General features: G+C 40.7%; 1 protein-coding gene across 1 annotated transcript in view; it reads right to left on the bottom strand.

Annotated features, from left to right (window-relative positions):
- LOC111157519 (RNA binding fox-1 homolog 2) overlaps positions 1 to 26,675 on the bottom strand; it is a 266,387-nt gene that overhangs the window by 46,759 nt on the left and 192,953 nt on the right. The window contains exon 3 of the mRNA XM_022518998.1: positions 6,726 to 6,950. Coding sequence (XP_022374706.1) covers positions 6,726 to 6,950 — 225 coding nt within the window. The remainder of the gene's footprint in view (positions 1 to 6,725; positions 6,951 to 26,675) is intronic.

Raw genomic sequence — 26,675 nt, 5'->3', positions numbered from 1 at the left:
TTAGAAATAAAATTCCAGATTTCATCGCTTATTTCTTATTTTTGTAGGTTTTTTGTTGTTGTTGTTCTCTCAGACAAGATGAGAACATTCAAAATAAACAAAATCTGTATTGCACTATAGCTGTGGCTCACAATAATAAAACCACACATCAAGGATATCAAAAGACAAGTGATTTTAAAGATGGTTCTAGGGGCGCCTGGGTGGCTTAGTCGTTAACTGTCCACCTTCGCTCAGGTCATGATCCCAGCGTCCTGGGATCAAGCCCCGCATCAGACTCCCTGCTTGGCAGGAAGCCTGCCTCTCCCTCTCCCAATCCCCCTGCTTGTGTTCCCTCTCTCACTGTCAACTAAATAAATTAAAAATAAATAAATAAAACTAAAAGATGGTTTCAAAAAAGCAAGTAAAGGGGCTCCTGGGTGGCTCAGTTGGTTCCAAGTGTCCAACTCTTGGTTTCGGCTCAGGTCACAGCCTGAGTCGGGCACTGTGGTCAGCGGGGAGGCTGCTTGAGATTCTCTCCCTCTCCCTCTGCCCTTCCCCCTGCAGTGTGTGCACTTTCTCTAAATAAGTAAAATCTTTTTTTTAAAAAGGCTATTAAAGAACTATTTAAACCAGTAATTTCCCAAACATCTCTCATTCCTGTTCAGTGCAATCCTGTAACTAGGCACTGCTGGCTCATGTAATAGATGGGGAATCTGGAGTTTGGGAGGTGAAATGATTTATTCAAGACACAGTTCTTGCACTAAAGAGGACACACTCTTTGACTCCGCTCTCCTTGTTTTACTCCATCAGCTGTCGTGTATTCTACCGTGGCAAGTTCTCTCCCACTCATCCTTCCTCCCCATAACCGCTGCAGCCCCCTGGTCCGGAACCTCGGAAGACTCTTTCCTAACCGGCCCCCTGCTTCTCCCCCTCATCTGGTACACAACCTACTGGTCTTCTGCAAGCACAGCTCTGCTCACTTCCATTTCCTGGCTCAAAAACCTCCGATAAAGTCATTTCTCAGCCGGGCATTCAAGTACCCTTCCCGATTTGCACTCAAGCGACTTTTCTTCCACTTTATTTTCCTCTGTATCCACCAACCACCCCAAGCTTCAGGCTGCTAGAAACCAGAAACTGTTTTTATTCAAAGACATCTGATCTTGTCCATCAGAGTCTCTAACTCTACTTTGAGAAATGACTTTCCCAATTCTTCCCATCGTGTTCTAATTCTGTGCACGTTCCTGTTCTAATCACTCTTCATAGGAAGACCAGGATCAATGCCACCCACCTTGGGAAGTCTCAGCTTCTCCCTCCTCAGGCCTCCCACCGTACCTCCTTTAACTACCCCGACCATCTGAGAAATTGCTAAGTGCCAGGCACTGTGGTAAGTCAGAGAATGCGAAGATGAACTAGAAGAACTTTTTCTTTAAAAGCTTACAGTCTAATTAAGGAGACAAAAGGGAATAAAAAACAACATCTTGTAAGTTCCACAAAAAGTGGTCAACCTAGGAGTCTACCTGAGCCTCAGTGAAGGACAAGCTTGGCTTTGCCTGGGACACTGAAGAAAGGCTTCCCAGCAGAGCTGACACTTGAGCTGAGTGGGACAAGATGCACAGACGCCGGCTACCGGGACTGGTGCGTACACATATGCTGTCTCCTGTCGCTGAGCTGGAGCTGGGGAACCCAAGTGGCGGAATGGAGAACGGACTCTGAATTCCCCTACTGCAAAACCCTCACATGCACGAAGGACTAGTTTATGAACCACAATAAAAAAGTGTTTGTGGAAGCAGGTTTTAAACAAAGTGTTACAGAAATTTAAGGAATCATTTCTTTGTAAATAACAAAGCTTCCTATCTACCTTTTGAATGTATCTGGCCATAGGAATTACCAGATCCATTTTAAGAAACATGCCAGTAGAGAGTAAAAGTTTACCAGAATAATCTACTCATGTTGTCAAATCTAAGTTTTACGACGTACTGCTCTACTGTTCAGTCTACGCACACGTTCCCCCTGGAACACCCACACACTCACAACTGCCAAAGGCAAATGGCTTGAGAGCAATGAATTCACACTCTCATTTAAATGTACACATTAAACAAATAAGAAGCGTCTTCAACCAGAGCCTCCTAATTTCTCATTATTAGGATTAGGGATGGGGGGGTGGCCAGGAGAAACCCACAGCTCTGTCGGCTGAAAGTGGCAAGTCTGGTAGAGGCCCTAAGGGGGGAATACAGTTCTTCTATCTTGAGCTTGTGTTCTGACTCAGGTGAGTGGTGGAGCAGCCAGCAACGTGAAGGGGAGATCCTGGAAATGAGAGAATCACAGAGGAGCTAGATAGATACGCTCTCCTCACACCTGTGGCCAATGGTGAAACTACAACCCCAAGGAGGGGACACATGAGAGAGCCCAACAGAGAGAAAAGGCCAAGCAGACCTGAGAGCTGGCTGAACTCTGAACTCTTCCCAACTCTTCCCAACCCACAAACAGATGAATTGACAGAGGGTGGAAGCTTTACAAGTTCAAGGTGCTTAAATACAACCTCTGCCCAAATCCCTGGCTGACCACGAGCTATGGAGACACAGGGTTAACGCCTGGCCAGGCTAGAAAGTAAAAACAAGAGGGGAAAAATCACTAAGATTTTGTGCAGAAACAGCAGTGGCTGCACACCGTTGAGAAGTCACAGTCCACAGTTTAAGTCAAGCAAATCACTTGAAATATACACATATACACACACCTATACCTCTAAAAAAATACCAACACTTCAGAGTTGCTGAAATATATTATTAAAATGTCCAGGTTATTAAAAAAGTTACAATACCTACAAGGAAACAGGAGAGTTTGGCCCAGACTCGAGATAAGAAATGGACCCTTGAGTGGGTCTGGATGTTGGACTCAGCAGGTGACTTTTAAGTGGCAATTACACATGTATTCAAAGAATGAAGGAAATATGATGACAAGGAATCTCAACAGAGGAACAAATCACAAATGAGAATTCTAGAGTTGGAACGCACAGTAACTGAAATAAAAAATTCACGAGATGGGGTCACAAGCTGATGCAATGTGGCAGAACAAGAGTGAGTGGACTGGAAGAGACGTCAACAGAAATTCTCCGCTCGTGAACAGAAAGACAAAACATCAAAGAAAAATGAACAGAACTTTAGATTCTGTTTCGATTGAACTCAGAGACAAATAAACAAAAAAACCAGAACTTGAACCTGTGGGTGACTGACATCAAGTTCCCAACATATTTGTGGTGAAAGTCCCAGGAAGAGAGGAGAAAGAGAAAAAACAAATAGTTGAAGAAACTGTGTTCAAAAACTTGCCAAATATGATAAAAAAATATCAATCTACAGACCCAATCTCAATAGATTCCAAGTTTGATAAAAACGAAGAGATCCACATGAGAGTCAAACTGCTCAAAGCCAAAGATACACTGAAAATCTTGAAAGTAGCAAGAGAAAAGCAATTCATCACAGAAAGGGGAACAGAGGATGAATGGTGGACTCCTCAGAACCAGCTGGCTCTGGTCAGAGGCCAGAGGGCAGTGGGGTGACAGGTTTAAAGTGCTGGGAAGCAGTGAAAAAACAGTCAATGAAGAATTCTACAGCGAGCAGAACTAGCCTTCAAAAGTGAAGACAAACTGAAGACATTCCTAGATACACAAAAACAGAGAAATTTGTTTCAAACAGACCTAGTCTACAGGAAACACTGAAAGACGTCCTAGGGGTTGAAAGGAAATGGTATCAGAATACCACTCAAATCCACAGGAAGATTCGAAGATTACCGAAAATGGTAACTTCCTTTGAGAATATAAGATTCTTTAAAGTAATAATTACAAACACTGTGTTGTTGCATTTCTAATGTATATTTGTCTCCATCAATACTTATCCATTTTGTCTGATATTAATATAATCACTTCAGGTCTCTTATGATTACTATTTGTATGACATCTTTTTCCTTCATTTCGTCTCAAACTCTTTGAATCTAAAGGGTGTCCCTGGTAAAAAGCATACAACTGGAGCTTTTACATGTATAATGCAGACGACAGTAACAGTACAAAGGATGGTGAGGAACGAAGCTATATTACACCAAAGTTCTAATATTTTACCAGAATAAGACACACACACAGGTGTGCACCGGTGAGTAAGTGAGCGAGTGCACACATCAGTAAGTTATAAGCTGAAGATGTAATCCTTGACCAAGAACTAAGAAAATATAAAAATAACAACACAAATAACTAATTAAAAAATCACAAAGGGATTTAAAAGGTACAGTTAAGAATTATTTAACAGAAATCAGCAGAGAAGGAACAGAGGAACAATAAAAGATCAGAGACGTAGAACAAGCAGTTACACGGCAGACGTAAATCTACCCATATCAACAATTACTTAAAGTGTCAACAGACTAAATGCTCCGATAAAAGGCAGTCATTTTCAGATGCGTTAAAGATTCAGTTTTTTTTGTTTTGTTTTGTTTTTTAACCAGAGATACATCTTAGATTTTAAGAGTTTGAGACAAAGATGAAGGAAAAAGATGTCATACAAATAGTAATGACAGGACAGCTGAAGTGACTGAATTAATATCAGACAAAACAGACTGAAGAAATAATGACAGAGACAGAGGAACATTTTATAATGAGAAAACACCAATTGGTTAGGAAAAGTCTGTAGGAAAGACCATCTACTAAGCCTCCAAACAAGTCTCAATTTTTAAAAAATTGAATCATACAAAGTATGTTTTCTCTCTACAATGTGATTAAATTATAAATCAAGAAAAGAAAGCTGGGAAATCCTCAAACATTTGGGAATTAAGAAACATATCTACGTCACCCAGACCAAAGAAGAAATCATAAGGAGAAACTGTAAAATACCTTGAATGAAAACTAACATACAATGTATCACATTTTATGGGAAACTTAAAGGGAAGGTATAGCTTTAAACACGTATCAAAAAGGAAAAAAAAAATCTAAAAATCAATGATTTAAAGCTACAACTCAAGAGGCTAAAAAATAAACAAAGACCAAATCAAAGTCAAAGCTAGTAGAAGGAAGGAAATAATAAAGATCAAAATGGAAATCAATGAAATATAAAACAGAAAAACAACAGTTTTTTTAAAAAAATCCATGAAATCAAAAGCTGGTTTTCTGAAAAAGATCTGCAAAATTAATAAAACTTAGCTAGACTGACCAAGAAAAAAAGCAAGAAGGCACAATTACCAAAATCAAGAATAAAAGAGGGGCTATCACTAAAGATGCTATAGAAATTAAAAAGGATTACATGGGATTATTATTATAAATAACTTTGTGCCAACAAAATAGACAATTTAGTTGGAAAAGAAAAATTCCTAGAAAGTCACAAATTACCAAGATTGATTTTATATGAAACTGAAAGTAGAAATAAAAATAGGAAAAGGACAGATAACTAGTAAAGAAACAGACTTAGTAATTAAAATACTTGATAAAGCCTCAGATTTCTATTTTATTCCTTCTTTGCCCAGTTGTTCTGGTAAGACTGTGAGTCCATAATCATTTGAATGATTTGGAAATGCAGCCAAGATAGCAGCCGATATATTCATGATTCTAGAACAAATGCTATAGAATCCTCATCTGTTACCCATCATGCTTCCATCTTCCTAATAAATTGTCTACTGTAGCCCATTACTTACGAAGTATAAAATTATGTGCTTATGTATAACTGATCAACACGGAAAAGATAACATGTTTGCAAGGAAAGAATGAATTTCTTTGTGGTCTGGTATCTAACAAAAGAAAATGGAAAGTATTTGAAGGTTAAATCCATCCTTATGCAACAAAAGCTTCCACTGTAAGGCTCTTTATTGGGAAGTAAATCATATCAAGTGGTTTAAAGGCTGAATAAAGCTCTCCTGATAATCTGAAACAGGAAGGGCAAAAAGAAATCTAAAAACCAGACACAGATCTTTCTATCCAGAGTATAGAACATTTTAATCTTTGGAGAAAGACCAGCAATCTCACAGACAATATGACTTCCTGTGTATTGACATATATGTGATATATACCTACTGGATGATTTTTAACATTTCTTTTACTTTAGCAGGTTACTAGCGGGGGTCATGATCTCAGGGGTGTCTGTGTTGGGTTCTGTGCTCAGCAGGGAGTCTGCTTGAGATTCTCTCTCTCCCTCTTCCTCTGCCCTTACCCCCACTCCTGAGAGCTCTCTCCCAAATAAACAAATCTTGTGAATAAATAAATAAATAAAAACTTAAAAACATTTAAAAAACAAAAACCGAACAGACAGGAACCAGCAAAGGGGACTAAAAGAGAACTGCCAGTACACAGGAGGGAAACAGGGAGTGTCCAAGAGCAAGAGACGGAGTATGCCAAGGAGGAGAGAGGAGGCAACGTGTGGGACGCTGCTGAGAGACTGTGTACCATGACAACACAGGAAGGACCAACAAGGTGTGGCGAAACGAAGCTTCCTGGTGAAACTGACCTAAGTGTGCCCTCGAGGCAGCGCTCACCTTGTGCTGGCTGTCCTGTCTCTAGACCCTAAGCTCCTGGGCAGTGACTGCGAGCTCACATTTGAGCCCTTAACTTCTAATTTCAACACGGTGCGGGGTTGGGGGCGGGGGGATGAAATTACATAAATGCTACGTAGTGTCATGTAGATGCCAGAGGAGTTCAAAGGGCTTTCTGGTGTGATGATTCAGGAGAGGACTGCGGTATGACGGCAGGCGCTCTTCCACGTCCCACCTCGCAGGTCACATACCGTGAGAGATCCGTTTTGTGTGCTGGGTGAGTTGCTACTCTGCTCCCCGTGGGCTTGCGTGCTTCCATAGAGTGTCAGGTTATGCTCACTGGTCTGGCCGGCATAGTCCTGAGTGTGTGGCACTCCATATTCTGTGGGAATTCCATTCTGTGGAGGTGGTGGAAACGGGATGGTAGTAAAAGGCTGAACCATTGCGTCAGGAGTTGTTGTTGGCTCCTGGTTACCCTAAAACAAATAGTGGAAGAGAAAATAAGGAGAAAAAAGTGACTTTAGTTCTTGTGACATGACTATTTTTAAGGTGAGCATACAAAATTCTCTGAATACTCTCTTTGCTCCAGAAAAATGGAAGGCTTACTGCCTCAGAACTGGGGCAAACACTGCCAGGCATAGAGATGTACGCACACAGCCACACAAACATACACCCAACTTGGGCCAATCTGTGGTTCTTAAACAGGTCCATGACCATATTAAAGTTGATTAGTTACCGAAGAGATAAAAAATTTCCTTTAACCCAAGTTTTTAAAAAATGCATGCCAGGAAATTTCTCACACAAGAAGAGTTTTAAGAGTCGAAATTAATTTGGGCCATTAGTATTTTCTTTAGGACACTATCCCTTTATAGAGATTCAGGGAAAAATAAAGCGATTTCATCAAATTACAATTCATAACAACATGGTAGGGTGACATTAGAAATTAAGTTCTCAAAACAGGACAACCTAGCTCTCTAGATTTTAAGAGCACAGAGTTCAGAAGAAACTTCATTATTAAAAAATTAATGTTTGGATTTCAAGAGAGAGATTTATTTAAGTCTCGGCTACTAGTTAATAGTTAAAAAAAATAGGTTCCTTAAATTACAAATATTAGAGATACACCAAAAAAAAAAAAAAAAAAAAATCCCCAGATAAAAAAGTTCAAGGTTCTTCACAATCCCTATGAGTTTTATAAGGCTAACAGCACAGCAGGACACCTCTCCATGTGATAACCATTCCCAGATGCTTACCTGGAATCCACTGTGATATGTGAAATACCAACAGAGAGTATCCAGGAACTATAGGGAACTGTTAGAAGGAGCCATTGTGGCTCAAAGCCCCTTTCTCACTTCTGTCCTAAGTTCAGATACGAGAGTTTGAATCTTGCACCCGCCCCCCCCGCCCAGCCTTCCATTTTATTCCAGAAAAAGCAAAGCCATTATTTTACTGAAGATACACAAGTCTGCAAAGTCTTGGGTCGCTGTACTTCTGTAAGTAGTTTGCAGAGATGGATAAATGCTTCAAACTGTCAGCACTTTGATAGGTGCCCCCCCACCCCTAGGTTTAGACATCAAATCATTAGGTAATCAAAGAAAATCTGGGTTTATGTCACTTGGTTTCCTTCTACCCGTGAGCATCACTCCCATCAGGCAAGGGAGCAATAATTCCTCTTTCTCTCCCAGTCCCAATTATCCTTCTTTCCCCTCAGTTCAAGAGGGGGTTTTCTATCCACTGAGAGCTACAGGAAACGGAATGTTAGGCAGCATTTTCTAAACATCATCCTAGGCTTTCAACACTATCGTGAAGGCCATTAAACTCATATATATCGCAAACAAAATGAATCCAAAGCCCCAGAAAGATCTCACACAATTTTTAAAGAAAGGTTCTGCCATCATTGTACAATAAGTTCTTCTACATAAAATGAAACAGAACAACTGTACAAAGGCTGTTATGAATGGAGAAATACATGATCATGGACTGGAAAGCTAGGTTTGTTTCTTTTTTTAAAGATTTATTTATTTATTTATTGACAGACAGAGATCATAAGTAGGCAGAGAGGCAGGCAGAGAGAGAGAGAGAGGAAGAAGAAGGCTCCCCGCTGAGCAGAGAGCCCACTGCAGGGCTCGATCCCAGGACCCTGAGATCATGACCTGAGCCGAAGGCAGAGGCTTTAACCCACTGAGCCACCCAGGTGCCCCGAAAGCTAGGCATTCCTAAGACAGCCACACACCCCAAATCCCACACACTCAATCAAAATCTCTGATATTTTTGCAGAAACTGACAAGGTGTTACTAAAATTTAAGTGGAAATGCAAACAGCCTAGAAAAGGCAAAGCAATTCTGAAAAAGAACACAAACTGGACTTATACTACCTGATTTCAAGACTTATTGCAAAGCTGCAGTAATCACAACAGTATGGCACGAGCTTAAAGACAGACAAATCAATCAACCAATCAGCAGAAAAGAATCCAGACAGACACATACATATACAGTCAGTATTAAGTCATCAAAGTCAGTTCAGGAGGAGAAAGGAAAGCCCTTTTAACAAATAAAAAAAAAAAACGAATACCCAGTGGGAAAAAAATTAACCTCAACTCATCCCACATACGCAAAAGTTAACTGGAAAGAGGTAACAGACCTAAATATAAGAGCGTTTTAAAACTCTAAAACATCCAGAAAAAAAAAAAAAAAAAGAGGACAATTGTCACAATATTACAATAAACAAAGAACTCTTTAGTCATAACAAACAAGAACAACTGAAGAAAAAAGTAGGGGCGCCTGGGTGGCTCCGTGGGTTAAAGCCTCTGCTTTCTGCTCAGGTCATGATCCCGGGGTCCTGGGATGGAGCCCCGCATCAGGCTCTCTGCTCAGCGGGGAGCCTGCTTCCTCCTCTCTCTGCCTGCCTCTCTGCCTACTTGTGATCTCTGTCTGTCAAATAAATAAAATCTTTAAAAAAAATTTTTTTGAAGAAAAAAGCTGATAAACCAAACTCCATCAAAATTTAAAAATTTCATACTCTTTGAAAGGTACCACTAAGATAATGGAAAGACAAGATGGAGACTGGGAGGCAGCATTCACCGTACACATACCTGGCAAAGAACACACATCCAGAATCTACAAAGAACTGTTACAAATCATAATGAAAAGAGCAAAGGATTTTTTTTTTTTTAAGATGGGTCAATGACTTCAATAGACAAACTCCCACAAACAGATATGTCAATGGGCAGAAAATAACTGAATGTGTGGCTCAACATTAGTTATCAGGGGTAGGAAATTAAAACCAAACAAGCTACCATTTTGCCCCCATTAAAAGGGCCACAAGACTGAAAACTCCGAATGTTGACCAGGATGTGGAACAAGAACTTTCACGCACTGCTTGTCAAAGTGTAAAACAGTATATCATGATAGAACTGTTCTGCAGTTCTACTTTTTTATACAGTTTGAATACTCCTTATATTCACCCCAAAGAAATAAAAGCATATGTGTACAAAAACACTTGTGCAAGTATGTTCATGGAAGCTTTATTCATAATAGCCCCAAACTGAAAATGACTGTACTGAAACCAACAGGAAAATGGATAAACAAATTGTGGTTTATTCACAAAATGGAATGTTACATAGCTTTAAAAAAAAAAAAAAAGAATAAACCACCAACAGCATAGATGAATCTTAAAGATGTGCTGAATGAGATACAAATCTACTGTAACAGAAGTGAAGAAAGTAGTGGGTTTTTTGTGGGGGGGCAGGGAGTGATGATGGAGATCTGGAACATTCTAGGACGGAACACTCTAGGATGACAGAAATGTTAAATTACTTAAGGATGATGGTACCAAATTGTTAAAATTCATTAAGCCAAACACTTGATAAATATGTCACTACATGTTAATTATAACAAAGGAAAAATAAGGCTATAACTGGCAAACATCATATTAAACTGTGAAGTACCTGTCATCATTATAAATCACTGTCCCTATGACTCATTCTACACAAAGTAAGGTGACAAACCTGAAATGGAGATAAAGAGAACACAGAGACAACTGTAGCTAAGTACTTAGAAAAGCCCACAAAACTAACTACAAATGAGTAGACCCAACAATAAAATTTTGTCATATTTGTACACTAACTATTTTATAGCCAGCAGTAATCAGTTATTCAAAAGGGAAAGAAAATGTACAGGATAAAACACACGATGTAGGATACAAAACAAGGCCTGAATAAACAGAGACGTGTTTTGTTTCTGGAGTAACGCTTCATATAGAAATGTTAATCCTTGTTAAAATAAAATGTACACCTAATGTCATTTTTTAAGACTTTATTTAGAGAATATGTGAGGGGGGATAGAGGGGGAGGGAGAGAGAATCTGAAGCAGATGCCCTGCTGAGCGCGGAGCCTGCCATGGGGCTCGGTCTCATGACTCCAAGATCAGGACCTGAGCAGAAACCAGGAGTCTGATGCTCAAACACTGAGCTACCCTGGGTTCTCTACCTAATGTCGTTTCCAATCGGAAACAAACAGAGCGTTGAGGAAGAAAACAGGACTAAACAGAATTCTAACTGGGATGTGAAAAACTACTATGGAAGTCTGGAAAGGAGAAAAGCTATGAAGTAGGGCACGCTCTATCATACAGTAAGACTTGCCATAGAGCTACTGTGACAAAACACTAAGAGTATACACAGTGATCACAGAACACTGATTATCCTAAAACAGTTTCAAGTTTATACAGAAAATTAATAGAAGATAAAAGTTGCATTTCACTTCATGGGGAAAAATTGTTTATTTACCACAGAGGATTTGTAAAAGTTGGCTACCCACCAGCAAGAAAATAAATGAGCCCCTTCACAGTGTATACTCTGTATGAGAAAAATTCAAGAAGGAATAAAGTCCAAAGATTTTATTTATTTATTTGATAGAAAGAGAGAGAGAGCACAAAGAAAGAGAGGCAGAGAGCCCGATGCAGAACTCGATTCCAGGACCCTGGGATCATGACCTGAGCTGAGGGTAGACGCTTAACGACTGAGCCACCCAGACACCCCAGGAATAAAATCTAAGAGAACAATGAAAACTATGAAAATATAACAAAACCTAGGAGTATAACTGGGGTTGGGGGACTCACATAAGATAGCAAGGTAGGAAACCTAAAAACGAGGAAGGACAAAAAGGACTGACATGGCCGCAGAAGTCGGGGGCGGGGGGAATGGAAGGCAAAGGAAGGGGGGAGGGACTGGCCTTTAAAGTCAAAAGAAAAACCAACTGGGGCAACGAATTGCAACAGATTAAGACAGACATTGGGTTGTCATCACTAATGTAAGAGCAGGTTACACAAATTGACAAGAAACACAGAACAGAAAAAGGCAAAGAATATAACAGAACAATTCACAGATGATGAAATACCATTAAAATGTTCAATCCCACTGACATATGGAAAAACATATTAACAGCAAAACAAGTCCAATTTTAGTCATCTAATCAATAAATTTTTTTAAAAAAGTTTTACTGCGATAGAATGGACCTAACACAAGGAACTGCGTTTACTTATTCACAGCTTGAGGGTGGACGTATATATCTGCAAACTCGTGAAGTCATCACTGCAGTCAAACTAGTGGGCACATCTACTCCAAATCCGCAAAAGTTTACTCATGCTCCTAATAATAAACATGTATTACTTTCATAATAAAGCTTATCAAGTATTTTTTTATATATAAAAGAGGATGACAAGAAAAATGTAATCAGTAAGAGGAAGCCAATACACTAACTGAAGCACTGAGTTATTCCTGGGCTTTCCTTAAGAAAATGGTAGCAACATTGTCTAAAGACAAAATTCATAACTGTCTTTCATTTTCAAGTTATACAGCATCAAAATTCAGCTGTCTCCAGTGTCCAAGAATCATCTTTGAGTGGTGTTAATGACTGCTTTACATAAAAATCTTTCGTTTTAGTTTTTAGAAATTAGGCTATAAAAATCTTAAGTTTTCACCATAATTTTTTAGGAAAAGGTCTGTCTTTGTCACCCGTCACCATGTAAGATGTTCTCGTGATCTCCAGGCTAGGGTACTGCATATGACTTGCATATGACTTCTTCTTAGCCCTTCAAGTCACACAGGGCCGTATTCACATCCACCTGCCTGCCTGGGCCCCCTTGAAGCACACCACTTTAGAAGCCCTCCCGGGATTTACTGGCCTGAAGTCAGATATGAAAGAGAAAACTCAAATTCAGGTGGATTGGTGAATGCAACAGAGCAAGAGCACCAAAGGTCTCTGGAGAGCTGCACTTCCAGCTCCAGGCATAAATACAATCTCACAGTATGTAAGGGTCTACTAAATGATCGATAAGGCTAAAAGACACTGCTTTCCAGTTATGATTAACACAGCAAAAGGACTTCCTATCCATACTCCAACTCGGCTCCTTGCAGACTCTGTCCTGCTCTGGCCCCCATTTGCCCCCAACCCAACCGTGCTGGGAGTGAGGCGCTGGTACCTGAGTTCCTGGTACTGGCTCTCCCACAGCAGCAGTCTCCACAAAGCTGGCTCAGTCAACTGAATCAACACATCAACTAGCCGTGGGGGGTAGGGGGAGAAAGGTAAAAACATTTTATAGGATCTACTGGTATCCCTGACACTTCGTGTTTCAGAGAAATACAAGGCAGGCGGAGGCTGAACTATTATTTCCTGAAATAAGGGAAATGTAAACCTTTGTTACAAGGCCAAAATGAAATTCTTAGCAGATTATTTTATTCCTTATAGGAATTTTTAAATAAAAAAAAAAACCCACATCATGTTTCTATATTAAGGGAATGAAATGGGAATAGGAGCGATTTTGCATTTTATTTCATACACTTTATAATGTCTGAAAATATCCTCGATAATTTATGATAATGATGATGATGATGATGATTGTGAATGCTAAGTGGTTTCAGATTTCTATTAAATTCCCAGGCTATATTCCAAAGTTATAAGTTCAGAAGAGAAATATGATAGCCCCCAGGCAAACTATGAGCTAACAGTTCACATGATCATTTCCAGGCAAGATTTTACCTCTACGTTTAATATGAAAATGTTTTGTTTTTAAAATCATAGGTTAAGTAGCTTACGTATGTACCACCTGAGAAAATGAGTTATTAACTTTTTTCTTGTAGTCTGCAAAACGAGACACAATTTCTTTTTACCTAATTTAGCAGTCTATAAATTTTCCCTTCCATAAGATGAACAGACAATACAGAGTACTAAATGCAAATACAGTTTGTACCTCACCTAACAAGAATCTAATAAAGATTTAATTTTAACTCCTTTCTTCCCTAGAATATAAATTGGGATTTTATGTGAAAGATGAGGAGAAAGACAAACTGCATTTCCTATTAGTTCTTACCAGTATATCCCAGGAAAATGGAAGTTCTCTGAGAGCAGGACGCCCTGCCCACCACAGAGAGGCCCAGGTCCAGAAGCCCTCACGGGACTGACCACCCTGCACCCCAAGTATTCCCCAATGTCTGCGGACCTCACACCTCCCTCACAGCTATGCTAAAATGCTAGCTTCCCTGAACACTCTAAAATCTCGATCCCTATTTCTCTCTGTCCTCTCAGCTATAATAATACTTCATTCATTTCGTGTCCTCTGTTAGAACACAAGCAAGAGGTTTTGCTCGTCTGGCCCCGACACATCCCCAGCACTAAGAGCTACAGCAGGCACAGGGTCTCACGGCGTGACTCTTACTTACGGGGTTTGCATGAGCAGAATAATGAAGCAGAGCATCTAAGATGAAGAGTGGTCCCCATCTTGTGGAAAGCTAACGGTGAAGACAGAGTGGGTTATATCTAATTCTCCTAGGATCCGCATGAATTTACTATAGGAATTGGCAGGGAATGAGAAACGAAGCCATTCTTTGGTTAACCGCCTTCCCATCGGCAACACGACTGAACAGTCACATCTTCCAAATTTCCAAAAAAGCTACTTACATTTCTAACACTCGGGCTTAAAAAATAAGATGTGGCTCACTCATCAATGAGTAGCAAAGCTGCTTTTCTAAAGTTATTTTTAAATAGAAGGAGAAGAAGAAAAACCCCGAGACTTACATGAAACAGATACACGTGGGATACACGTGGGATCAGAATTATCTGATAGTTCAATAATTACTCAACACACCAATTCCATGTCCTGCCATCTCACTATTGTTTTATCACCTACGCAAAAGTTCAAGAAGAGAAATATTAACAGGACAAAAAATAGTATTTTATTTCACACGGAATGCAGGCCACTGTGACTTAATTTTTAGGATGCCGTTCTGATGAAATCCTCAAGATGATGCCCCACAGGAAAGGAATGTGGGGATATAATGACTGACAATCAGGTTTCCAATGTATTATTCCTCAACACAAACAAATTTGTTACATGCCTTAGACACTACCTAAAAGATTATCCAATCCGCCTGAGACCCAATAAATATAACCTTTCACCAAGGGCAATGCTGAAGTCCATGGTTAGAACATAATTTGAATCTCAGCTTTGTCATTACTATAGCTGTAAACACTTAGTTATGTCATTACCTACCTTTCCTGTGCTTCGGTTTCTTCCTCTATAAAACAGCAATGTTAATGTCACACTTTGTTACAAAGACTTGTAAGATAAAATGGGAAGTGACTAAAACCCTATATTCCCAATAAAGATTGCTCTCAACCACCGCAAGCACTAGGCAGATTGTGGGACCAAACTTCCACAATTTAGCGAATGTTAAAATCCTGCTAGAGGCCACTGTTGTGGATGTTACGTGAAATTTTAGAAAAACCCTTAAAGACAATGTTCCCATGTTATGGGAACAACATGATGAAACAAACTACAGATACATAAAACTAACCGTAGCGTAAGGGAAAACAACTAGCCAAACAACAACACAACCAAACAAACAGAAAAGAAAAAAAAAATGAATAAATCCACCAATGTCATTTCTAAAGCGATCACTAGCTAAAAAGGAGGTGGGGAGAGAGATCTGAAATTCTATCTTGAATATACTCATACCTGCTATGGGTCCACAACTTGTGGGCACTGAAAACATCATAACACAAGTTAGAAATCTCCCTTCCAGGGGTTTTCAATCACATTAAGGAGCCTCCCATGAACTTCAGTACAAGTCAGAGCGCTACATATGAGCCCCAAATTGGTGACACAAAGGTTCACCATCATCTACTAAACAATTCTAACTTCCTCTAGGCCCTCCCTCAAGGCCATGTAGTAAATGCCTACATTTAATGAATGCTTAAGTATCTGGCTATACACCAAGCACTTTGTATGTACCTACACACCACATCCATAAACGGATTTGGTTCTCACAGCTGTAAAAGGTAGATATTGCCATTATTCTCCTTTTACAGATAAGGAAACTACCATTTAAAAGGGTTAAGTACTTTACTGAAAAACCACTTGGCTAACAACTGGCATAAGCAGACACAAATCCGAATCTAAGCCGTTTCTCAAGCTGGTATCGCTAGTCGCTGCTCCATGTGGCATCTCCGGCGGTGTCCGGAACCATGTTCCCCCCCAGGGCAGAGCACACACAACTCCCAGCCATGAATTCTGTGTTGCAATGAATCTAGACTTCTACATCCCCGCATACGGTGCCTTCCCAAACCACAGCCGGCCCGCTACCGCACGGATCGGTTTTGCTCCCCATGCTGTATCCTCTATCAAGAATATCCATGCATAATGAAAACTTAGCTGGACATAAAGGATCAGCTCAAATAATCCCTTCTCCCTGAAGCTATCCCTAGAAAGGAAGTATGGCATAAAGCAGAGGTCAGGCCAGATAGTATTTTAGGCCTTGCAGGTGGTATGATTTCTGACACAACTATGGGCCTCTGCTGTTCTAGTATGAAAAGAGCCACAGACACTATGTAAACAAGTAAGCATGGCTGTGTTCCAGGACAACTTCATTCACAGGCACCGACACATTAATTTCATCTAATTTCCCATCTCAAAATCTTCTTCTTCTTTTGATCTTTTTCTAACCATTTAAAAATTTAAGAATCATTCTTAATTCACGAGCCTTACAAAAACAGGCCCTGGGCCAGATATGGCCTGTAGGATAATTTTTTGACCCAAGATGTAAAGCAAAGAGCCAAATTCACAGCCAAATAAGCCTGGGGTCAAATCCTGACTTGATAACCTGTTAGCTCTGTGACACCGAACAGGCAAGTCAGTCTCAGTTTTGCCAACTACAGCACAGGACAGCTATGGACTATGAGGCCAACATGAGACAAAGAAAAGGCCATAGACCACGTCTAATAGAGCATACGTACCAGCAAGTGCTGCATTCCCATTTCCAGTTAGAAGAAATTCCTTCCTCTCCTGTATTCCCATAGCACTTAGCTTGCACTATGACTGTACAAGATCTATAAATTCAAAGACTTAGACTTAACTTATCAAGATAAGTGTCTTATCTTTCCTACTAAAAGCCTCTTTATAGGTGCCTGGGTGGTTCAGGTGGTTAAGTGTCTGCCTTCTGAGCAGGTCATGATCCTGGGGTCTTGGGATGGAGGCCCACATCACATCGGGGTCCCTGCTCAGCAGGGAGTCTGCTTTTCCCTCTGCCCCTCCCCTCTGCTTGTGCTCTCTCTCAAATAAGTAAAATCTTTTTTTTTAAAAAAAGCTTCTTTATGATGAGAGGGGATTGTTTTGCACATTGTAGAATCTCACACAGTGCATGATAAACACTGAGCATTAAATAAAAATTTTAAATGACAGAGGATTAAGATGGAGAGTCACATGTATGTGCACCATAGCAGACTGCCTTGTTTGGCTGGAGCAGGGAGCATAATTAATGAAGATAATACATACTGAGACAAATGTTATCTTGGGTTGACATCAAGTTGGAGAAGAATGTTGGGGTAGCAAGTGAGAATTGGTAGAGTACCATTAGGAGAGAAAAGACCCAACATTCATGTGTTTGCGCTTTAGGTCCACAATTTCCTTCACTCCTACAACACAAAAGTTAAGAACGATGTCTTTCTCCTTTAGGTAGTAACAGAGGCGATGCATTGCCATGCATGGTCTTCTGGTATACAAATGTGGACTCTGCTAAGTATTTTAATTCTAAATTCAAATACACAATCACAGTAAACAGGTCCCATCACACAGGAAAAATGTATAACCCAAAGACCAAGTTTCAACCCTTTTATCGGTCAATTTCCTATTTCAGAGCTTTAACCATTACCCACTTACGGGTGACTTCCAAATATTTTTTTAGGTCCAACCGTGTCCTTTCTCCCATGCTTTCATGGGAAGGAGAGTAAAAACAAAAACAGAAACAAAAAGGAGCATGAGCCTGACAGACCTGAGTTAAAATCTCAGTGTACCTCTTACCAGATATGGGGTAAACTACACAAGCCTTTCCAGCCTGCTTGCTCATCTGCAAAATGGACTGTTCACTGCAGAGTCTGCTGCAGTAGATACACTGGGAGCCAGTGGAACTACTGACATGGTGTCTGCACCCACCTCGATCGGGTCTCTCGTCCCGCTTCCGGTCCTTCCAGCTGCACATTTCCACCTCAGATCTGATCCTTTCACCCTCGGTGTCTCACTTCCACTACAAACTGTGTGTCTAAAGAGTGAGTTTACTGCCGTCGTTTCATAGTTCTGCTAACTGAGTGAATCATCTTTCCAGTCAAACATACTAACTTGGAACCTCTCCCTTATCCTTTATGAAACTTTACGCTATGTAGTGAGTCTCCCAATATCCAAGTCTGTTGGATAGTAATGGTTTTAACCAGTATTTCCTGGTAAAAAAAGAACCATCAAAATAGGAGAATCACAGACTCATAGCTTATGTAATGTTAACAGCAGACAGGATATATTTAGGGGATGGCAACCAGAACACAGAGACAAGAGCATACTGGAGCCTACTGGAGAGGACATGTGGGCCTATGCAAGGGGAGTGGGGCAAAGGGAATGGAATCAAGAGATGCTGTGCAGGGAATTTAAGGATGTGGCAACCAACCAGTTATAGGCAACGGGCAAACAAGAGGATTTTAAGACTTACAGTTGCAGCCTCACTATTTGGGACTTATTAACCCTCTGACTTTCACCAACACTTTAAAGAACAGTTTGCTCATTACTTACAAGTCATACTACTTGGGGTAAACGAGTCTGTGTTGTTATTGTTTCTTTTTTTTTTTCTTTCTTTTTTTTTTTTAATTTTATTTTTTATAAACATATATTTTTATCCCCAGGGGTACAGGTCTGTGAATCGCCAGGTTTACACACTTCACAGCACTCATCATAGCACATACCCTCCCCAATGTCCATAATCCCACCCCCCCAACCCCCCTCCCCCAATTAACCCTCAGTTTGTTTTGTGAGATTAAGAGTCACTTATGGTTTGTCTCCCTCCCAATCCCATCTTGTTTCATTTACTCTTCTCCTACCCCCTTAACCCCCCATGTTGCATCTCCTCTCCCTCATATCAGGGAGATCATATTGTGTTGTTATTGTTTCTTAACCATATTCTCTGTTATACTGAATTATTCTGAGTATTACTTGAATCCCCCTTTAATGATGTTTAAGCGGCAACAACATGCTGGTCTTTAACATCAGGGAGAGGGAAAGCACATAGGAAAAAATAAGATTTGCTTTTGTACGACCAAAATTAAAAGGTGAGAAAGGCATGTAAACTAATAATTATATCAATATTATTTGTGCTATAAATAAAGCTAAGCAGAGAGTACAATAGGAGAATACACAAAGAATGGCCAAATGGAATTGCCCGAATTGTTCCAGGATAATTAAAGTCTATGTAATCTTAGAGTACTTTTATTTATATCTTCCATTTATATTTTCAACTTCATTCTATTCAGTTTGGTAATCCTGAGGCACACTGACATACCCGATCTTCTCTCATGCTTCTACTCAACACGCTGCAAATCCTACCTCAAGAGAAAAGTTTCCAATCCCTGTATGACATCCATGATCAGAATGAATCACTGATAAAAAAGAGATCAATGTGAATTTTACAACAATAATCATCTTGTGCTTTAGGTAGAGCATCTTCTAACCAGTTTATCACCACGGCCAGTGTCACTTAGCATTTTTGTCATGCTGTAGAAAAATGGAAATTAATTCTCTAGCTTTGTAACAAAAAATATTTTTGCCTTTAAGTCTTTTACAAATTAGATCATTTGTATCCCCTGGGATCTGCCTAGACAGGCTCAAATTTCAAACTCTACCTGCCTTTGTGAGAAAGAGTTTTACAAAAGTACTCAGCTGACAGAACCTAAGCAAAGGCCCACCATTCTTCTGAGACCTTGTCCTGAATGGCGTCTACCTGATGTCCATGACCCTATCACAGAAAGAACACCGGACTGAAAATCATCAAGAAGCAATTAAAATAATTTTTTAAAGATCTGTGCCTGGGTGGTTCAGTTGCTTAAGCATCTACCTTCGGCTCTGGTCATGATCCCAGCGGGTCCCCCACTGAAGGGAGCCCGCTTTTCCTTCTCCCTCTGCCCTCGCCCCTTCTCCCCAACTTGTGTTCTCTCTCTCACATAAATCTTAAAAAAAAAAAAAAAAAAAAAAAAAAAGCTCTGTAGAAGAATGACAAACTGAGAAGATGACCTCGAGAAAAAAATGAACGGAAGGATATGTACAAAGACAAAACAATGCATTTATCAGACATACAGTGAGATCCATTCTAGAGTCTCCATTTACTTACACACTTAAAACAGGGCCACTCGGAATCTATGTCCTTTGGTATTTGAAATACTCTGTATTGAAAACAAATGTCCCTTCCATCAGTCTAAAAAGAGTCAGGTTCTCTATTACACTACTGGTGTCTCCTTTTGTTCTTTAAACTACCATAATAACCTGGGGGGAGGGCTCTAAAATAAAAGTGTTTCCACTTCTCATCTCCACAGAGTCTCACCCTCTGAACACCTAGCGCCGAAAGCATTAGTATCTACTAGTCCTGAAAATATTTCTGGTAGCAAAGGTAAGTTAGATAAAAGTCACGTGCTTTCTCTTTAGCAGTGACTATAAATCATAACCAGAGCCGCAAGATGTCAGACAATCTGCAGGTAAATAAAAACTTGAAGGAAAAGGCTATACATGGAGTTTCCCCGTAGCCTCTGGTTTTCAGGTTCAGGTTCAATTCCAACAGTTCATTCTTCCACTGGCTGTCTGTGACTTATGTAGATGGTTGGGATCCCGAGGAAATTCACAACAACAGATTTAATGATTGTATGATAATGATTATAGTAATAAAAAACCCATCACCAACTAAAATATTAAATTTATACTAAAGTATTATCTGATTCCAAGAAAGGAGTCTAGGGACCCATTTATTCCTGCCACAGTCTCAACAAGATCACTCACCCTAGGCGGTACCCAATTCCACGACACTCCGCCTTGCACACTCACAAACTCCTTTTACTTGCTTCCTTGACAGCAGAGATTCCCATATTTAATTGTGCATAACAATCACCCTGGGAACACGTTTTTTTTTTTTTTTTTTAAATCAAGATTCTTGCCCCACAGATTATGATTCAGTGCGCTGGGAGTAGGCCCTGGTATTCCAGGTATAGGTGGTTTGGGAAACACGGAGAAGCACGAGGAGGCTTTGCTGGCACCATGAGAGAGCACTATGGCGATGAGAGGTACATCCAGAAAATACCCTGCAGCATCTACACCTCCTAGAAGAAGGACAGAGATTACAGAGGGAGGAAATTATGAGATGAAGGTAGATGTGGCCAGAAATGTAAGTTACCTGAAAGCTGAGGGACCTTCTTATATGGAACCCACAGACAAGAGAATCAACACTAGTTGTTGTTGTTATTGTGTTTTAAAGGCAAACCTAATGAAGTATAAGCCTAACAATGGTCCTTCTTTCAGAGTAGGTGTAACTGACGCCCCAGCACCCAAAGCAGGAGTGGGCTATGGCCACATGAAGGGGGGAGGGAGTGCAGGAGGGGACCCAGTGCAAACCTGAGCTCTTGCAAATGAAGAATAAATAAAAGAGGAAATACTTCATGCTTAGAATTAAAGTAATTTAGAGGATTTGGCAATATGCAAGTCTATGGATAGATACAGGCTTGGCCAACAAGTCACCTACATGCTTGTCTCCAAATCACTTGTCTTCAACACACACACACACACACATACACACACACACACACACACACACACACACACACACACACACACACCTTTCAAATTACTCAGAGAAAAGCCAGCCTGACCTCTCCCCTGAGGCTGAGTTCTGCCATCTCAAAGCAATGAATATTTAAACAGAAAAATAAATATTTCAGAACAAAGTCATTCAAACCAATAGTCTATTAGGTTAAAAATGAGAAACCCTATAATAGTCTTAATGTCTCCAACCTCCTAAAAGCTCTCTCTTCTGTATCTTCTGTAAGCAGTATTTAGAACCTCAAACATCATGAATCATGTCTTCCATCCACAAGAGACAACAGGAAACACTTTGGTCCAGCGACCTGCTTCCTTGGAAACGTTAGGTCCCTAGACCCAACATGGCTGGTTGTCTATTCTAGTCATTATAATTGATTTATACAATTCATGGGTGATTATTTTTTCTTAACCAAATTTTCAATACAATTTAAATTAGCTTACTCTTTATTTTCGTCTTCATGGGCAATTAAGTTTGTATCCTCTATATGCTGAACTGCAATACCCTTGAAAAAAGCCGTAACTCAGGTTCAGAATAAAACACAAGCAAGATTTTGAGGTGCCTCCTGAATCAGAAAATACTGAATTCTTCTTTACAGATATTGCACTGGATGTCCTATTATAGTTCACGTCTTCAAAATGAACAAGTCATATTACCTACAGTAACAGACAGAATTTTCCCCCATGCCCTTCCCTAAACAAAACTGCATTCAGTCTGCAACCACAACCACAGGATGGTTTATATTTCCTCTCTTGGCTTCATCAATAAAACCCCTATGTAGATCAGGGGCCGAATCACCCGCCCTTTGTCATCGCTTCCTCATCAAATAAATTGTAAGTGCACAGCAGGTAATTTTTAGAAAGTGTCTGCTAACTGAAGCAGCCAGGTGGTTAAATATCTGCTTCTGAGGCTGTAGGTCTGTAAGAAACCCAAGAACCCTCTCTTCTAGATTTAGGAAGTCTGAAGAAAGCTCACTGTTATATCAAGAATTGTTCTTGAGTATGCGAGGCAGAAACAAGTGATTACAGGTCTTTTAAATGCACATGCTGATGAAGGCTGTGGGAGAATTCCTTGCTCAGCGCGCAGGAGACAGAGCTAACAATCGTCTCCGCTCTCAGCAGCTCCCATCCAGGCTGTTCCGAGCATCTCTCTTCTAGGAATTCTCCTGTCTTGAACAACCTCAACCTGATCAATTTTCAAGCAGCTCCCAGAACGATCTCTCTAAAATAAGTCTGAATCAGATATTGTTAATCAATTCTCTTCTCAAAGTTCTAGGCTCCTAGATGCCCCTGGTCTCAAGTCCAAACACCTTTGTATGGAAGTCCTACTCCCTACCCCCTTCACCCATTCCGCTTTGATTCTGGCCACTGAATATTTACTGAGTACTCCTGAGGGGGGAGACACTTGGTCTGGGGAAACAACGGTGACTACAGACAAAGTTCCTACCCTCAGGGAGTTTACATTCTGGTAAGGAAAGACAAAAAAACAACAGGCAAGCCAAATGGGAAACAGTTGGGGAAACAGTTGGTGAGCCACGGAGGAGAATAAAGCAAGAAAGAGGGTACGGGAGCACTGGGGGGAGCACTGGGCTGGAGCGACAGAGAACTGCTCTTTGATACCAGGTAGTCAGGGAGGGGAATGACTGAGCAGACACCAGAAGAAATCCAGAGAGCAAGCCGTGTGTCTGTAGGGGTGGGGTGGGGGGAGACTCCAGACAAAAGGAACATAAATGCAAAGGCTCAGCCGCGACAACATGCTCACCTTATTCTAGGAACTAGGAACAAGGAGGCCCCTCGTGACAGAGCTGGAAAAAGCAGCAAGGAACAGAGCAGCAGGAGATGAAAGGGAGAAAGGTGGCAGTGGGCAAGGAGAGACGGGGGGCAGACATCTTATAAAGCTGAGGGGCACTACAGGGATTTTGACTCTTACTCTCCAGTGAGGATTTTGAGCAAAGTGGCACAGTCAGGTCTAGGTTTTCAAGGACCACTCAGCAAGGAAGAAGCAGGTAGACCAGTTAGGAGGTTATCACAATACCCCACTGGAGAGATGACAGCGGCTCAGCCCAGGTGCTGCTCTTTTGTGTACTAATTCCTGGAAGACACCTTGTGATGTCTCACCTCCGGTGTCTTTGCACCTGCTATGCCTTCTGCTTGGAAAGCCTTTCTCCTTCCTACCCATCTGGCTAACTTGTACACGCTCTTTAAGATTTAGTTCAGTCATCCACTGTTCTCAGACTCACCCAAATAGGGACAAAAACATTCCTTCCCTTTAAACCCCCCTGAACCTAATACTTATATTTTATTATAGTTATCTGTTTACATAAATACCGCTTCTATAGAACATGGATTCTTTAAGGCATGTAACTGTCCAGGTCTAATTAATCTTTGCATCCCCAGTGACTGCCTTAAAAATGTTCAGTAAGTCCTTGTTTTGTTTTGTTTTTCTTGAAGATTTTATTTACTTATTTGACAGAGAGAGGGAGAGAGCACACAAGCAGGGGTAGCAGTAGGCAGAGGGAAAGGGAGCAGCAGGTTCCCCACTGAGCAGGGGATGCGGGGGCTCCCACTGATGCAGGGCTCAATCCCAGTACCCTGGGATCATGAACTGAGCTGAAGGCAGACACTTAACCGACTGAGCCTCCCAGGCGCCCTCCAATAAATCCTTGTTAAAGGAAAAAAAAGAAATACATTCAAATTACTAGAGTGTATAAAGAGCTAGAGACTTTTGCTAGTTTTTAAGAGAGACAATGAAATTAGTACAGGAAGAGACCCAAGCCCACCCAGCATGAGGAAACATGGGTGACATAAGGAAGGGAAGACAGATGGATCTGCAAGGACACCACAAACTCTGATGGGGCTTACAACAGGATTATGAGCCAGAGCAGAGGCAGAGGGAAGCAGATAAGCGGACAAGTGCTGGAGGTAATCGGGGCGGTGGGGGGCTCAGAGTCTGGAAACAGGCATGGGGGAGGGAAAGAGGCTCCTAGATCTTAGTCCGAGGGGCTGCATGAGAACAGGCAGTGAGAGGGGAATGGGTAGGCAATTCTAGAAGTCTAATTTTCTTAAAAAAGATTTTCCTGATATAAACTACTAATTAGATTTTACCTTTCAATATTTGAAGTTCATTTCTTTTTTCAAATGCATTCTAAAAGATCTTTCATAGTTATTTCGAGGGTGTTTGGGGCAATTTATTTTCCCCTTTTAAATTTAATTTTTATTTTTCTCAAATTAACACACGTCCCTGATAGTACATCAATGGGTGCAGAAGAACTCATCAGAAAAAAACAGCAGTCTCCTACTATTCTTCCCTTTGCCAACCCTCTTGTGAGTGACCCTCTTTTAACAGTTTCTTAAAACGCAGTAGGTTCAAGGCTGGACGCTGCCGTTAGGGGTACCGACTCCTCTCACCTCTCCAGGCTTAGAGGACACCTCACTCTGTAGATCTGTGCACAGAGGATGTAGGATTGGCCTCCCCCTTGAGGCAACTAGCGGGGATCAGGTGGGATAACTGTTCATATGGTAAACTGTCCAAAAGAGGGAGGAACGGTCGAAAGGGAAAAAGTAGATAAAAGACCTCTCTGCGCTCCCTTCGGAAGGACCAGCCAGAGGAACAACAGTTCTATAGAACCTCTCCGAAGACTTCTACCAGAATCAAGTACAGATGATCCCCAACTTAATGATGGTGTGACGATTCAACTTCCCCATGGTGTTAAAGAGATACGTATTCAGCAGGAACTGTGCTTCAAAGTTTGAATTTGGATGTTTTCCCAGGCTCATGATATGCAGTACGGTCCTCTCTCCTGATGCCGGGCAGACACAGCCACAGCTCCCCATCAGCTATGTGAGCACGAGGGTCGGCAACCTGCACACGGACATCCCTTCTGCCCCCAGCCAGCCGCTCTGTCTTTCGCTTTCAGTACAGTATTCAGTAAGTTACATGACACAGTCAACACCTTATTATAAAATAGGCTTTGTGTTGGATGATTTTGGTAACTATAGGCTACGTGAAGTTTTCTGAGCATGTTTAAGGTAGGCTGAGTTAATACGTTTGGTAGCATTAAATGCATTTAAATGCATTCTGACTTACCACATTCTTAACTTCTGCTGAGTTTATCAGGGCATAAATCAAGGAAAATCTGTAATCTGGAATATCTGTTACAAAGTTCTGGCCAGCCCACCTTCCTTGTTTCACTCCCCTTATCTCACCCCTGCTTCCCTAGGACTCTAGTAAAATATAAGTGAGGAAGGTTTTTTCCGTTTGTTTGTTTGTTTTTTTTTTTTTCATTTTCACTGGAGGTAAAATTGGTATATGACATTATGTTAGTTTTAGGCATATGACATTATAATTCATATTTGTATATACTACAAAGTGACCACCACAGGAAGTGTAATTACCACCGGTTACCATACAATTGACCCTCTTCTCCTCTGATAAGCACCAATCTGTTCTCTGGATCTATGAGGTTTGTTCTGTTCATTTGTTTTGTTTTTTACATTCCACACATAAGTGAAATCGTATGGTATTTGTCTTTCTCTGACTTATACTGTTAAGCACAATACTTTCAAAGTCCATCCATGTGGTTGCAAATGGCAAGATTTCTTTCTTTTTATGGCTGAGTAGTATTCCACAGTTTATATGTGTAAGTGTGTGTGTGTGTATCTCACATCTTTATCCATTCATCTGCTGTTGGACCCTTAGGTTGTTTCCGTATCTTGGACATTGTGAATAACTTAGCAGGTTAAGGTTTTGTCTTGGTCTTTGCTTTCTAAGATGACTGAGGAGATCATCTGTCTTACCTCTTGTATTTTCCATCTTTGTGTCTTAAGGCTCAACATTTTGGGAGGTACCTCCAATTCTATTTTCTATTTGTCTGAGGCACGTTTTCTTTTGACAATCACATTCTTTTTTTTTTTTTTTTTAAGATTTTATTTATTTATTTGACAGAGAGAGATCACAAGTAGACAGAGAGGCAGGCAGAGAGAGAGAGAGAGGGAAGCAGGCTCCCCGCCGAGCAGAGAGCCCGACGCGGGACTCGATCCCAA

Source organism: Enhydra lutris, unplaced genomic scaffold, assembly GCF_002288905.1.
Source record: "Enhydra lutris kenyoni isolate GAN:26980312 unplaced genomic scaffold, ASM228890v2 scaffoldscaffold55, whole genome shotgun sequence".
Taxonomy (NCBI): Eukaryota; Metazoa; Chordata; class Mammalia; order Carnivora; family Mustelidae; genus Enhydra; species Enhydra lutris.
This window is presented reverse-complemented; position numbering and strand designations above follow the sequence as displayed.